The 16,255-nt window shown below is 39.1% G+C and overlaps 1 protein-coding gene across 1 annotated transcript in view; it reads left to right on the forward strand.

The window, feature by feature from the left end:
• Positions 1-16,255, forward strand: part of SNX25 (sorting nexin 25) — an 82,658-nt gene that overhangs the window by 39,388 nt on the left and 27,015 nt on the right. The window contains exons 6-7 of the mRNA XM_036382011.2: positions 309-379; positions 10,621-10,811. Coding sequence (XP_036237904.2) covers positions 309-379; positions 10,621-10,811 — 262 coding nt within the window. The remainder of the gene's footprint in view (positions 1-308; positions 380-10,620; positions 10,812-16,255) is intronic.

Here is a 16,255-nt window from a genome sequence, read left to right on the forward strand (position 1 = left end):
TAATATAGTCTTGTGAATATTACCTGTCTGTGCAATGCCATCAGTTGGAGAAGAGTGCAGTGTTATTGCTAGTTGAATGTCTCATTTTCAAGATAATGTGTTTTCCCTGCTCCATGTACACACTGCTCCTTAGGTTTCAGGTATACTGTGAGATTATTCTGTTTCTATGTGAGGAGGATGTAGAAGTATTTTGATTTTTATTAATTCTTAAGCGTGCTGTATGAAGAACACATTGTAAAAATTTAATACCATGTTTTTTTCTTCTCCTCCCTCTCTTCACCCCTACTCCCTACTGTTTTTAAAATTAGGTATCAAATTGTAGTGGAAATAGTTCAGGCAACCACAATCAGCAATATTCCCCAAGTGAAGAGACAGAAAGGTAAGATTCCAACATCTGTTGTTTTCATTTTGAAAAGCTGTTTGAACTCCTGCCATACATATGCAATCAGTGTGTGTGGGTTTTTTAGACAGATTTTAGGAATGCTATGCCTTTAGTATTTTGGTTCTGTTTCATTTGTCTGAATCTTCCAGAAGCTCACATGGTATGATTATCCCCCCTACCCTGTCTTCATCTAAGCTGATGGATCATGAGAAAGGTCATATTATGATACATTTATTTTCAGAACTTGCTGCAACTGGGAATTCTGACATTACAAATTCATATGCTGAGAATCATATTCCACTTTCTTGTTCATACAATCTGTTCCTCAAAATCTCAGTCTATCCTCTTTTCAAAACACTGAAGAAGGAATGATACAGCATAATTTGTCAGTCAGTTATTTTGACTTTTTAATATATTATGTTTTTGAGTTGCAATAAAGAATCCTCTTCATTTTCTGCAATGATTTGGCAATGGCTGCCTTTTTAAAAGCAGTGCAGATTATAGTCACACTTGTATTTATTACATATACTACTTTTTATGGCTCTCAAAATATGTAAAAACTGAGGTATCACCAGGAGATCATCATTAAGATCATCACCAGGAGATGATCTTAATGGCAAAATTACTGACTAAATCATTGCTTAGGGAGGTATACTTGTATCAATGCATAATAAAAAGGCAACAGATAGTAAAATTAATTTCTTTGTAAATAAATACAAAAGATTTTAGGTTCTTATGTGATCTGAATCTCTCTCTAGGTTAAAAAAATCCTTTTCTAGTTCCTTATATCAGAAAGGAAAACTTTAAAAAGTATATTCAAGTGTAGTGAAAAATGCAGAAACAGAAAATGAACATGCTGTGGGGTGGGGAAGTTTTTGACAATCTGAAGAGTTTGAGGTCCATGCTCAAGTTTTGGAAAGTATAAGGTTGTCAATACCAATTATACTTTTTGTTTACTCTCTAAAATAGAGCTAAATGTGTATTCCAGTAGGCTATCCTGCTTGTATTAAACCAAGATAAAAGGAAAAGTAGGCATTGGTTTTTATTCAAGTGTACATTATAGAAAGTTATTAATATTTTTCAGATAAAAGATAATTGAATGGAAAGTCTGTTTCATAAAGTAATAAAATGAGAATTGGGAATTTAACTCTGAGAGCATTATGAAAAATCAAATCTTGCTAAGCCTGTATTTCCATTTGTGCTACCATTGGTCTTTTTGAGACAATAATTGATTTGGGAAATATTTTGATACAGTTCATGTTCCTACAATGAATTATTTATTAATTAATTCTCCTCTATCTCACTTGACTTTATCTGTTTAAATATCTACTGTTCTAAATCATGAATAGAAGATTTTTTTTTTGAAGCTACAATTGTCTGTTGCTGCAGAACAGATACAAAAATATAGAGTTGGTGGTATGTGGTAAAGTTGATTCTGCATTTTATGGGCTCTTGATTTCTACCTGTACTAAAAAAAAAACCAGCCTAACAAATTTCACTAGGTGGTGCATTGACTTTTATTATTATGATATGGACTTTTATTTTTTGTTTATTCCTATGGTAACATTATAAATAATTTAAGGGTTGATGACCACTGCTGGCTCTGTTAGCTATTGGGGCTAACCCTTTTGTTTATTAAATAGCCAGTGGTCATGCACATTGTCTGGAAAAGGTGATTTTTTTTTTTTTTGCTTGACACATATGAAACAGTGTTCCCAACAAAAGTATGCCAATACAGTCTTTTTATAGTTCACACAAATTTAGGGCAGATTTTTAATTTCAGTTATTCTACTCAGGTTTTCATTTACCAAAATTTTTCAGGCTCTCTGTATGCACAATAAATTCTTAAGAGGAATATCAGAGTTGTAGAGGGGTAAAATTAGTTCTGAAGACCGTTTTGTGCCATATTTTTCCTAAAGGAGGTGGAGGCATTTTACCTAATGTGGTAATTAATATAATATGTTCCTGAATTTTAAAAACAAAAGGAAAAACTGTGATATCCTTCTTAAAATAAATGAAACCCAACAAGAAAACCCAGCACAGCTCACTGCTAACATAAAGATTGTTGAAATCTTGTAGAACAGACTGCCATGTTACTTAGCATCATGTTTTGATGTTTCCTTTTCTGGATGCTACAGCGTAATGCTACCCCTGGATTTAATGGTGAATAACTAAATGTAAGCTTTATGCAAAATCAAAGTGTATCTGCACAATCTCATTCTGTCTCTCTCTTTTTAACCTTCTCCCCCAGCATGTGGTGCACACCTGCAGTGATGTGTGAGCATGGCAGCTGGATGAATATGACAGTTCCTTCTTTGCTGCTAAATGAGCTCTTGCCTTTTGTGTCAAGGGCATCTCTTAGCTTTGACCCCAACCTGGCAAGAGAGAGTCTTACTGATAGCTACTTCCTTTTTCCTGTGGCAAAGTTGGGTCCTGCTAATGTAACTGCTTCTTTAGTGCCTGGGTGTTGAACTAGAGCAGCTGAGCTCTGGCTGGCCAGCATTCTGCTCTCAAAGTGTAAGAGTAGAGCAAGTGTAGATAGTACGTATGTGGATGTAGAATCATAGAGTGGTTTGGGTTGGACAGGGCCTTTCAAAATCCTCTACTCCAGCCCCTGTGCAATGAGCAGGTACATCTTCAACTGGACTGCTCAGAGTCCCATCCACCTCACCTTGAATGTTTCCAGGGGTGGGACCACCTCTCTAGGCAGCCTGTTCCAGTGTTTTGACATCCTCATTGTAAAAGACACTCCTTTTATGTAATCCAAATTGTCCCACTTTTGGTGTAAAACCATTGCCCCTTTGTCCTGTTGCAACAGGCCCTGCCAAAAAGTCTGTCCCCATCTTTCTTACAGACCTCTTTTAAGTACTGAAGGGCTGCAGTTGGGTGTCCCCAAAGCCTTCTCATCTCTGGGCTGAGCAATCCCAGCTCTGACAACCTTTCTTCTTGGGAGAGGTATTCCATCCCTCTGATGGTCTTCATGGCCCTCCTCTGTCTTTCATGTGCTGAGGTCCCCAGAACTGGATGCAGTACTCAGCTGGGGTTCCACACAAGAGTGGTCTCAGCCTCCATCATTTGGAAATATGGGAGCTCCCTGAGGCAGTGTTTTCAATGGAAGAAGGAATAAGCAAAAACCTGAGGAGCAGTTAGTGTAGCAGAGTGGCCAAAACTCTGCAGTAGTGAGCACTTAACCACTATTTATTCTTTTAGCAAAAGAAGCATTGCACAGCCACATGACTAGCAATCAGTATTCCTGAGCAGGACTGTGGGCTTTTTACTATTGGGTAAGAAGACATAATTAAGTCTCTAAAACTGACCAAAAATACTTACTTTTTTCCAAAAAGATTAGGTGTCTATTATTAAAGGATGAATAGCCTGAGGACCAGATTTCAGACTGACTTCTCATAGGGGCTACAGTTACCTGACCTTTTTACTATTTTATTTGGTGATGCCAAAGTATGCATTTAATGCTGGTGCCCAGTAAGGTGGGAGAGGAAGGCTTGTTGCTCAGTAAGGACAGGGTTCTTTACACTTTTTAACTAGTGCTGGTGCCACCTATTGGCAAAATATTTAGCTGTTAGGACACTAATAAAATCAGAGAGTATTTTAAAGTACTTCTACACATGATTTTATTAAACCCTCTGTAGTTAAACAATGGCATGTTGTAGGATTTATTCCTTATCAGATTTCTATCACTTGAATCTGCTGGTATGTGAGCATAAGAGAGCAAACAAAAATGTACAGAAGCATCTGATTCATGTTAAGCAGTAAGTTTTGCATTTGGCTCCCTGAGAGAGTCAAAGGTCTAAAATGTTAGGACACAAAGTAATGTGAGAAGTTTGCAGTCTGATGCCAGCTGTGGGTGGATGATAGAATTTCTGTGGCCAGGAGAATTGCTTTTGGCTGTTGCACAAGTTGAATAAGAAACATAACACAGCATTATTGTTTCTAGAGGGGTAGATAGTTTATTTTGGAGCAGTGCAGGCCACTGTAAATAGAAGCTGTTTCCTTGCATTCTGACACTGCACTTCCCTCTTTTACACTGGCACAAAAGGGCAGAATCTGGTGTGTACATGTTCACTTCTCCAACAGTGTCTTCCTCTGTATCTTCTTCCAAAATGGTCATGATCACTCAAGCAGTGACTGTAGGAGGCAGCTTGGTTTTGGGGTAGTTTTGTTGTTGTTTTTCTTTGTTTGTTTAATTTGTTTGGTTTTTCTTCCTGTTGGTATTTTCAGATGGTACTTCTCTCTACAGTCACATGTGCTATGGTTCAAAGAGTCACATGCTTCTACACCTTTAATTATAAACAGCTCTCCTCATCTTACCTTTTGGTTCAGATTCATTCTAAATACTGAACTAATTAAAACTGAAGCTAAATTTTAAGTATTTCAGTTGTTTGTTGGTTTGCTTTTATTTATTTTACAAAACCTATCTTATCTGCTGAAGATTTTGAAGGACTCTAAATGCTTATCTGAAAATGTTTACTGCATTTTGATCTATTAAAGCAGTTTGTAAGAGGACAAATACCTGGATTAGGCATTATAGCATGAATGACAGATGATATGCAAGTTTCTAGAAGCAAGAATCTTAAATTTTTGTAAAGAAAAGGTATCGAAAACACCAAATGGGAAATAGCGACAAAAGTAAATTGTTATAATAACTTGATATTTGCTGTAACATGAATAGGAAGCTGCTTAAATACACTGGTGCTAATTTTAACAGACACATTTTTGTTTCTTCTCATACTGATATTGTATTGCAGGATCCTAGCAGAATTTTAGCAAGGTTCTTTTACTAGCTGCTTTTTAAAACAAACCCCAAAAATGCACGTACCTTGTCTTAAGGCAACACAGAGCAGGTCTCTCAATAGATTTCTTTGTAAAGGGATTTGTTTGATTTGCCTTTTAATTTTCTATGCCCTCCACCTTACACATGACTTTACAGTATGAATGGAAACCACCCTTGGATGTGACTGGACGGGGCTGTTTTTCAGACACTGCAGTGTAATCAACCCCAGGGCATCCCTGTTGAGAAAACTGCTCGTTTTCAAGCAGGGATTGTGAGACAGATCAAATAAGCAGCCATTTCTGTGTGGAGAAATCTGCTGCCTTGCAGCAGAAGATTTCTCTGCTGAGCCTTCCCACTGTGTGTCTAGATATTTGCTTTTATAAGCAAAGCTGACAAGTGGCACAGGAACAGGCCTGGCTCTGGGCAGGCCTCTCAGGTGCTGTGGTTCTCAGAGGCTTGAATGTTCAGCTGTAAAAAGGGACTTTAAAAAAAAAAAAAAGGACTGTGGGCTAGCTTAGTTATGTGGGTTGTGATGTGTGGGTTTTGTCAAGATGATAATATAAAGTGAAGTAAAATGGGTACTGGTTCCAGAAGATTACAGATGCCATGTAACTTAATTATGTCGAAACTCTATTATGATTCCTCCCCCTGACCTGCATCCTCCACACAGGAATAAACATTCACACACAATTATTTTTGCACAGTTTTCTGGCAAGGCTTAAAGAGCTGACATTGTGCCTGCAAGTCATGCTCAAGCAGTAAGTGTGCAGGGAATCCATGTGCATGAGGGTAAAGGTTACAGAGTCTGTGGTACATTTATTTGCTTTTAGTTGTGATTTGCAAATCAGCTTTGTAGGGGAAGTTTTTCTTTCTGTTCCTGAGATCCTTTGTGTCTGCTAGTGATGGTAATGCATCTCTCAGTTGGGGATGCTGTGCAGTGGAAGAGGGAGGGCAGAGGCTGACTGGTCAGATAGACGTGACCAAAGGGGTTGCAAGGACCTGCAGACAGAGGCTCTCTGTGGTGGATTTTATTTTACTGTATGGTACATGCTGACTCCCAGGCTCAGCTTTGCCTTACTGCTGCTGGAGTTTTTATTTTTCTCAGCTGTGGCTGTGAGTGGGAGGCTGTGTTGTATGACACACTGCTAATGATCAGAGCCTAACTTGTCCATGGTCTCCTGTAAGCCCCTTTTCCCAGACCTGTCTGTGGAAGTGGTTGGGATTTAACACTTCTTTTTCTCAGTCTTTTGTCAGACCAGAGGAGAGCTGCCCAAGGTCCTTTCCTTGGACCTTGGGCAGTAGAAGGACAGTGTCTGCTATTCTTAAAGGTCATCCTGCTCTCACAGAATTGAACAAATGCTTTTCCAGGCCTATGTAGGCTTTTAAAACTTGTAATTCAAGGTTTCTACGATTGGAGGAGGTCTATAAAGACTTGTAAGTTATATATAAGGTTCCAGTTACTGCTTACACAAAAATATTAAATTGATCTTCACTACTTAAATACTAAGCATGGCATTTAGGAGGCCCTGTATGTGCTTAACCTGGCTCTTGGAAAAAATCTTGCAAAAAACCTTGTGATGGGGAGTATGTGTGTTGCTCCTTCAGTGACAGGTAGGGCTGATCAGTGCTGTTGCATGTGCTGCCAGGTGTCATGGATTTGTAGTTACTGAAACTATAAAGGAACAAGAACTTGTGTTTTCAGTTTTATTCATGCTTTTGCCATATATAACTTTGTAGGTAAAATGAGAAATCTCTGCCTTCTGCTGGTACTACTAAGAGGTCATGCATGTCTAAAATACAGTTAAGTTTCTGCTTTAAGCAAATTTGCATTATTTTTGTTTATCCTCCAGTGTGCTTAAGGATAATAAAGGTTGTGTGACATTTTGTGGCATGACAATTTGGAAGGCCCCATATTCTGACTTAAAAATAGATGATGTGAATATGTACTTCAGTTTGATCTATTTAATAGATATAAACCTCCTCAAGTACCAAGGCCACCATAGGGGGGAAAAAAGAAGAGGAAAGAAAATTAGGTATGAGAAATCACTTTGCAGAAATCGTTTTGGTGGATTAGGATATGCTTCTGGGGATGTACTTCTAGCTTAGCTCAAGTCAAGATAGGAGTGATTTAGAAGACAGTGTGGAAGCTTTGTCAGAAATTACTGCAGATGTGCTAAAATGCATAGAATAAGACAATTTGCACAGGTAGCATAGCTTTGATTGCTTGGTAAGTTTGAGCTCATTTCAACTATTTATATTTTAATGTTGTTTGGTGCAAATTGAATTGTCTACAACTGCGGATTGATAAGCAGAGTTTGAAATTCAGCTTTTGGTACTAATTGCTTTGTGTTGCCTTTGGGAGCAGTGCACAGGACCCTTCTGGGATTTGAAATTCCTCCATGGCAGTGCATGTCCTGTCAAAATTTCCCCAGATAAGGAGAATTATTTTGGAGGAAGTTAGTAAAACACTTCGCTCCTTTGAAGGTGGGGGCTCTGCTCAGTTGCTGTTGGTAAAGTGTATGCAGCTTGTGGGCAGGAAATCCCAAAGTAGCATCTTTCTTGTCTTGCTGATAAGGAGTGATTTTTGTTTGTTTTTAATAATATTTTTTTAAAGAAATACCCAAAATGCAAAGTTGCTACTCTTTAAAAAAATATTACTCAAAGGATGCTTTTTTCCTCCTTGCATTGTGGTGAAACAGTCTCTTAGTAGCAGAAATCTACTTCTTTTCTATTTATTGGAGCTTGCTGGAGGGTATATGAATACAAGCCTTTCCTTTTGTGCCTTTCTGGTTTTATTTGGTTTATGCAGTGATACCTGAATGTAAGGACCATCATCTTTCCTGATGCTCAGAAATGGGGAAAATCACTCTTAATTCTGTCTCGGTATTTTGGTGATTATGGAATCAGACAAGAATATATTCAAAAGAGAAGTCTTCATAACTTAAAATATTGTTTTGATAGTGCTTAATAGGACAAAAGCAGAGCAGTTTAGGTCTGAAAATCTCTAAAATCTCAAAACACATTAAGGTTTGGAGAAAACCAGTGATCCACCTAACCTTCTCCAGCTGAGCTGAAAATGCTTCTCCTGATTTGCTAGCTTATCTTTCATCATTTGGAAGAGGGAAGTGTTAGTCCCCAGTTCCATGCTGTCTTTCCTGCCCTGTAGCACATCAGCCCCATTGTGTGCTGCTCTGCTTTTCAGCAGCCTCTTGTTTATGTGTGAAGGATGTCACTGGCCCTTTCACAGTGCCTAGTCCTGTTTATCCATGGAGCAGAAACAGGCTGGCAGCGTCAGCTTTCGAACTGCCCTGAGTGATGCTTGGCTGGAGCGGCTCCTTTTGGATATGAAGAGCTGAGGTAAATATCTTTGAAGGGTCTCTGCTAAGACAGGAAATAATCACTGGAAATGGTGGGCTCATTAATCTCTCCTGGGGGCCTGCTGCAGTCGCAGGATGATAAGATTTCAAGTGAAGTAGACATGCATACTTTGAAAACCCTTCAAGAATGCCTTGCTCCCATCAAGAAGGGTACTTTTGTTTTAAGAAGGCTGAGTGATCATTGCATTGTACTGTTTGTGGGTTTTCAAGTATGCATTATGAGCCCAAAGCATTTAAACTATTGAAAGAATTGATAACTTGTAAAAATCATCTTAGAGTCAACTGCAGCAAGGAGAAGGTCGGGGTTTTAATCTTAAAGTTCTGTTCCTGTATTTGTAATAGCTGTAAATGTTTTGATTTGGGGGAGAGCATTGTTCTGTCCTTAAGGTATTTTCCTTTCCTTTTCTCTTATTAATACTGGTACTTCTGTTTAGGGAACTGAAACACTAAATTAAATGCTCTGTTGACTTCCCTGTGGAGATAACATGCCAGGAAAACAGATGGCTTTTTTTTTTTGGTAATTTTATCATTTGCTTCAGTGAGTATCATCTCTTTAGTTTCTTTAGTTCATTATTATATGGCAGCTCAGATGCAAATGATACTCATCCATTAAAATACTAAGAGTATTTGTATCAGGTGCCATCCCTACCAACATAAATACATAAAGGAAATCAAGTGAGATTAAAGATATGGGCGAAGATAATGGGAGAATATCTGGACTCAGTTATGTGTAGAACTTCAGGGAGCTCCATGTACCTTGAGTTGTCCTTCAGTATGCAAAAGACAACTTAGAGTTGCATCCAATACTTACATGTGGCTTTAAGTTGGAAATATAAGGATAAAAACAGTTATAAAAGGAGAAGTTGCCATAATGTATTAGAAACTTGCTTAAAATAGGGATTTAAAATAATTTCTGAGAGACTTCCTTTTTGCTGTGTTTGCAGTCACAAACCTAACTATGTAGTTGTTTATTAACAGCAACTCATGTGAAAATCAAATGCTGTTTTTATCTACATGATTTTGCTAGCATTTAATGGTTTGAAAACATAGTAGAATAGATCCTTACTATTTATCCCTGGGCAGTCAGATAATCCAGAGCCAAGTAAAAGCCAAGTACTTTGCTACTGAATAATAGCCCCAGCCCAAAAAAGCATGAATGTTATCATTGAGCAAGAGGAAAATAAAACCAGTGTATAAATGTAAATCAGTTGCATCCTGCAGATATTAAACATGATTTCTGCACAATAAGGTTTTATATCTACTTTATCTGCTGCTCTTTTTTTTAAACCCTGGTAATTAGCTGAAGGGGATGGAATGTAGACTGCACAACCATAGCACTGGCTATAACTAAGTCTTATTCAGCTGACTGTCATCTTCACATTACTTTACTTTCTAACAGTACTGTGCAGTGTTGGTGTGGCATTATAAGATTTTTTTTCTTAGTCATCTGACCATTTTGAGTGAACTTTGGTCAGTTGTCTGGAGGGGATATTGTATGATACGCTGTTCACATCAGGCACAAGAGGTTTGGGTTTGCAAATAAGATGTGTGGGAATGTGTCATGCTGGGCTGGGGGGAAGAGAGCTCAGTCCCTCGTGACTCCAGGCAGTCAATGCTATGTTCAGTGAGGTATACTGGCCATCAGCTCCATGTGTTATCATTTGCCATGGCTGTAGGTAATTTCCTTAATGCCATCTGATAAATGTACATCCTGTATAGAGATCTTGGGCTGTGTCCTCCAACAAACTATAAAAAGAGCTGGGGGGGTTGGGTTTTGCTATGCATTTGAATAAGGATTTTTTTCCTCAACTTTTTTTGTGTAAACCCTTGAGTTATCATTGCAGAATGTTTCAAAATCATCATTCTGTTTCAAATGCAAACTTGCCAGTATCTGTACTGATGAGCATAGCTGATTCATGGATGACAGATGCTTTGATCAGACAGGTCACAGAAGCAGTGCTACAATATTTTCATGTCGTAAAATACTGCCTCTGATTTGCTTTTCACAGAAGCAATGGTACAAGGATGTTTTCCTGTTGTAAAATACTCTCTCTGATTTGCTTTATTCTTAGATTCAAAAGGAAAAGAAACTGCAGCAATGAAAGCTGACCTCCTAAGGGCTCGCAATGTGAAGAGGTATATTAATCAGCTGACAGTGGCAAAGAAGCAATGTGAGAAGAGAATAAGGCTCCTGGGAGGCCCTGCTTATGATCAGCAGGAAGATGGCATTTCTGATGAAGGTGATGGCCCTCCAAGTCAGAAGGTATGAATGGCATTGTCTGAAGGTCCTTCTAAGTGTTACCACTGGATCATGTTGCCTCACTGTCGTTAATCCCTCCCTTCCCCCAGGAGTTCAAGTACAATTTAATTGCTGCTTGGTTTATTTACCCTGGGAAAAGGTTACTGAAGTACCTGAAAAGACACATTAGTTGCTCAGCTTGGAATACTGTGCAATGTGAAACTTCATAGAGGGCTGAGTGGCTTGTAAGCACGTGTGATTTTTCAGACCTACCACCTGTAGGGAGTTAATAAGGACATGCAGCTTAGCAGCTTTTGTGAAACTAGCAACTTGCCTTCAAATAAAAGACTGCCAACATATGTGCAATATGTCTTTGGCCCTCATTATACTTACTTTAGGAGATATGTGTGGGTTTTGAAGATACTGAATTATTCAAAAGTAAACACTTACGGAAGGCAATTGACAAAACTCTGAGCAGTTGTTGCAGAAAATCTTTGGCAAAGCTGCTGTGACTGAATGGTGGTTTTCAGTATCACTGTAGTCTGGAATTAGAAGTAACTATTGTGTTGGCCAGCATCTACAAAAATAAAATAACTACTTAGCCTTGCAAATCTTTAAAAATTTTACTGACTTCTTTTGTAATCTGCTCTGTTCCCTTTGGGCAAAGCATAGTAGCTGATGTATTCAAATGTGAAAAGATTTTATGTTTTTCATGTAGGTAGGAAATAGCTTTTCTTTTCCTGCAGGGATCTTTATTTTCATTATGGCCTTATAATAATTGTAACTTAGTAGCATATTAGAAGAAGTAGAATAATGGAGAAATAGTTCCTACTTTTTGTATTTTGTTTTTTCTTGAGTAAGGTCTGAAACACAATGATTCCTTACTCCCCACTTGTCCCTAGAGCATGATTTCAGGTGGTGTGTCATAGATTGTGCCAAGACAGTCCTGATCTCTTTCCTGAAGTTGAATGCAGCAAGTGGTGCCAAGAAGAAAAGAGAGCTGGGAGCATGTGGCAGCCCTGCATGAGCCAATGATGCCACTTTTGATGCCTACTGAGATGTTATCAGCTTTTCTGGATAGATACATGGGACATAAGATTGTTCAATACTGCAGTCCAGCAGTGAAGATGCACTTGATAGGGGCAGGGATTGGTCAGGAATATAATAAAATATAATATTGTAATTAAAATTAAAGGAATTCCTGAAGTTGATGTTGCATGTTTCATGAACCAATAGGGTTTTTTAGTGGGAGTTGCTGGCCTGGGGTTATATCCTGCAAATATACCAATGAGCAGCTCAATATTGAGTTAATGGTACTATTAATAGCAGTAATGACTTCTTGCAGAAGCATTTGTTGTGGTGATGGTGTAAACAGTGGGATCTGAGGCAGTTTTGCTTCTAAACTGTTGGTGTTTCTGTGATGAAGCCCTAGAACTCCTCTAATGTCATGTCAGTAGAGAAAATAGGAAAAGTGCTTCTCCCTTCTCTTGTCCCTGATTCTCCATTGCCAGGAAAGAAGCTGTGGGAGGCTGTTGGAGAGGTGGAGGCCATGCTGTCCCCTTTTGAGCACAGAAAAATGCTTAGCTGAGGAATCAGTCTTTCTTCACTGCTGCTCCTTCTTATCCTCCTCTAGCTCTGATGTAGCTGCAGTCTGGGTACTTATTTCAGGGCAGCTGGTGTTATTTTGGATGTTGGCCCCTCCTATTTGGACAGTATTGACTGAACACTCAGGCTCTTTTCTAAGCAAAAGAGAAAGGCATTGTTTGGGATTTAGTAGGTAAGATACATTAGCAGGTTGCAGCGTGTGGCCCTTAGATATTAGAGTATGGTTGTGCTAACATTTCTATTAAGGTAGCATCTGAATTGCAGAACTAGCTTTTGCAGAAGAAACTGCATGTTTGCCTTCCTTTCTTCAACTTGCATGAAAATAGGTCAGAAATGATATTTACTGATGGTGTTTTGAATTAATATTTTAGGTAAGTGTAGTGTAGAATCTTGAATACATTATTAACTTTGGGGAATTTTTGGTACTAGTTGAACAAAGAGTTGACTAGTGAATTAAACGTGTATTTTGATTTCACTTATGCATCCTATAGAAAGCTTTTTCTTGACTGCAGTAGTAGGGGAGTAATGGCATTGCTGGTAAAAAGTCTTTTATGCATGTTCTGATTATGGGCTTATATATGGAGATGGATTATTTGGAGCTGTCAGTGTTCTGTTTGATTATGTAGTCTTGTGATTTTTAGTCATTTGATTTTGTACATGCTTCACTTACCTAATTTTCCTGAATCCAGGTTTTCTAGGGAAATCCTAAATATGTGAATTCTAATCAAATCCTTATAAGCAAGCAAACAAACAGACAAACAAGCCACAGCTATTCTCTGAATCTGAGTTATGTCATTACCTCTGATCCTGATTTAAACTCTGCCCACAGTGTTAGATTTGTTTTTGGAGAAAATGCAGTTTGAGTAAGTGTAATATATAAAGCATGTCTTTATAGTCAGTGCTGTTTTAGTCCTTTTTCCTAGGAACTGTGCCTGCACAGCACACAAAAAATTAGTTGCATTTTTTGTCTGTGTTTATCCAGTGAATGGTTTTTTTCCCCTCTGTTGTGCTGAGCACAACAGCCACCACACCTTGTCTGTGAGATTTGACATATGGAGTCACAGCATCTTAGTGGAGCTGTTTTGTGGATCATGGGTTCTAGGAGGGGGTCTGGGGATCTGACCCTGAACTAGCTGTGAGATAGCAAGGAAACCATCTGAGTGTATTTTGAGATGGAATGAGCTCATGTTCACAATCCAGCTGATGAAAACGAAGATGAAACTGCTGCAGAACATCTTACTTCCCCTGCATCTGTGGATAGATGTTGATTTAACTGGTGACTTAGCAGATTTTCATAGTGATTTCTGAGCTTCAGATTGTAAGATCATATTATGTCAGGATACATCATGGTACAGAATTTGGGAAATGTTAAGAAACCAAGCTTCAATTGTTGTTGCCCGTTTGCCTGGTAATGGGTTTTCTTATGACAGAAGTATGTTTGTGAACATGTGAGTCTCAAGGCAGGGACTTTTACATTAGTGTATGTGCAGTAAAATAGTCAGGTACCTTATGTGGTTAGTATATACTTTCTGATACTTATATAATCATTGCATTTAGTTCACATTGCTGTGACAGAGAGACTTCTGATGACTTGTTTCTTTTCAAAGCATAACGAGATAAATATAGGCTTTAATTTTGGTCAGTATATGGAAAAAAACATTAGTTAAGGGTTTTTTAAAATACAACTTGGAAAAAGATATTTATCAGTAATGGTTTTTACATTTCACTTATTCCTGGCTTCTACCAAAAAAAAAAAAAAAGGAAAAAATCCAAAGCAGGAACCAGTTCTGCAGTCTCACTGTATGCTGTTATCCCAGCAGAAAATTAAATTTCCTTTAGTGACCCAAATGCTGTTCATCCCAACCATCTACAGTGCTGTTACCAGCTTTATTTGGGCTATTCATTATAGGTCAGTGTGGTTGTAGTGAATGGGAATCTGGTGTGTTGCAAAGAAATACAATACCGTGCATCTAATCTGTGCCTAGTGCCTGTGCAGTCCTAAGTTACCTAGTTGCTCTATGTTCCTGTCCAGAGAGAGGTTGTGACTGTCCTTAGGGATTTAACAAGACAAGTCTCTGCTCTGTAAGGCCAGGGACAAGTCTCCTCTGTGGGCACATGCTAAGGGATACTGGTTAAAGCATCCCACTTAAGGAAAAAAATAGAAGAACCTAACCCTTTCCTAGTCTTAGGCACAGCCTGTGACCAGCTGTGATATATAAGTTACATTCCTGTTAAAGCAGGGAATTGATGTGGCAACACTGAAGCTTCTGGTTTTTCCAAACCCAGAAGCTGCTCTTGAGTTAACAGGATTTGAAGGGTTGCTGTGGAGGCTGATAATTCTGAGATTATATCTGCTAACTGGATATTACATTTGAGGGTGTACAAATGCCCTAATGGCTGCCTATGTGCCAACATAGCTTAGAGTTTTGTGCTCTAATCCATGGTGATACTGAATCATAAAATGATCTTTTGCTGAGGATTACAAATTACTGCAGAACTTCTTTAAATCATGAAAGGAAGTAAGATCCACAGAACAGTTGGGTGCCAAAAAGGACTGTTGTGGTTTCTCCCCCAGGAGCAGCCAAGCCCCATGCAGCCCCTAGCTCACTCCCCCACCAGCAGGACTGGGGAGAGAATCAGAAGGGTAAAACCTAGAAAACTCATGGGCTGAGATAAAGACAGTTTAACAGGGAAAGCAAAAGCCACACACACAAAGCAAAACAAGGAACGAATTCACAGCTTCCCATGGGCAGGCAGGTGTTCAGCCATCCCCAGGAGAGCAGGGCCCCATCACTTGTAACAGTGACTTGGGAGGCCAAAGCCATCACTCCAAACATCCCTCAAATGTCCCTCCCTTTACATACTGAGCATGCTGTCACATGGTCTGGAACATCCCTTTGGTCAGCTGGGGTCACCTGTCCTGGCTGTGTCTGCTCCCAGTCTCCTACACACCCCCAGTCTGCTCTGCAGTGTGGCAGTACCAAAAGCACAAAAGGCTTTGTGTAAGCTCTGCTTAGCATCAAAAAAGCATCTCTATGTTATCAGCCTTTTGTTTAGAACAAATCTAAAACATAGCCCCTGCCAGTCTCTTAAGAATGTTAACTTTACCCCAGCTGAAACCAGCACACATGTATTTATGATTTTTCACCTCAAAACTGAAACCCTCTTGTGTCTATCAGTGTTGGTGTTGGGGCTGTAACATAACACTTTTAGTACAGGACTGGTAACATTTAATGATTCCAGAATACTCCAGACTTAAAGAAAAATCAAGAAGACATTTGAGAGGTCTCATTTCTGCAAGGGAGTAAGCTTTTCTGCCATTAACTTATTTGTTTTAGCTTGCAAGGCTATCTATTAGGAGATTTGTGTAACCCTGTTGCTAGGCACCACTGCTTTGGTTACCATGGGGCACTGGTGCAATGGGTCCTTTGTTAGGTGGGAGAGGTGTTTGCACTTGCCTTGCTCCCTGCAGCAGCACTTAGCCCCAGTTACTTCTGAGAGGGCTTTGTTTGTTTGTTGGTTACCCTCCTTGTGGCAGCCAGAGTGGGTCTAGCTTGGGTCATGGAAGCATGGAGACCAGGGTGACCTCTCACTCAAGAAGTGACAGCACATGCTCCTTGTTGTGATTTATTAACTGTGCTATTCACAGAGCTGACAGTCCCTGAGATTGGGAAAACATCTGTTTGAGGGGCTGGAAGACCCTCTTACACTTGTATTTTAAATCATTGTCCCTGGTAGAATGATTGAATAGAAAATATGATGGTGCACAGTAATGAGGCTAAATCACAGACTGGCCTTTAAATTGCCATGTCTGTGTTGTTCTTTTTGACAGCCTGATCACCATTTCTGTATTAAGCTTAGCT

The sequence above is a fragment of the Molothrus ater genome, chromosome 4 (assembly GCF_012460135.2).
Source record: "Molothrus ater isolate BHLD 08-10-18 breed brown headed cowbird chromosome 4, BPBGC_Mater_1.1, whole genome shotgun sequence".
NCBI lineage: Eukaryota > Metazoa > Chordata > Aves > Passeriformes > Icteridae > Molothrus > Molothrus ater.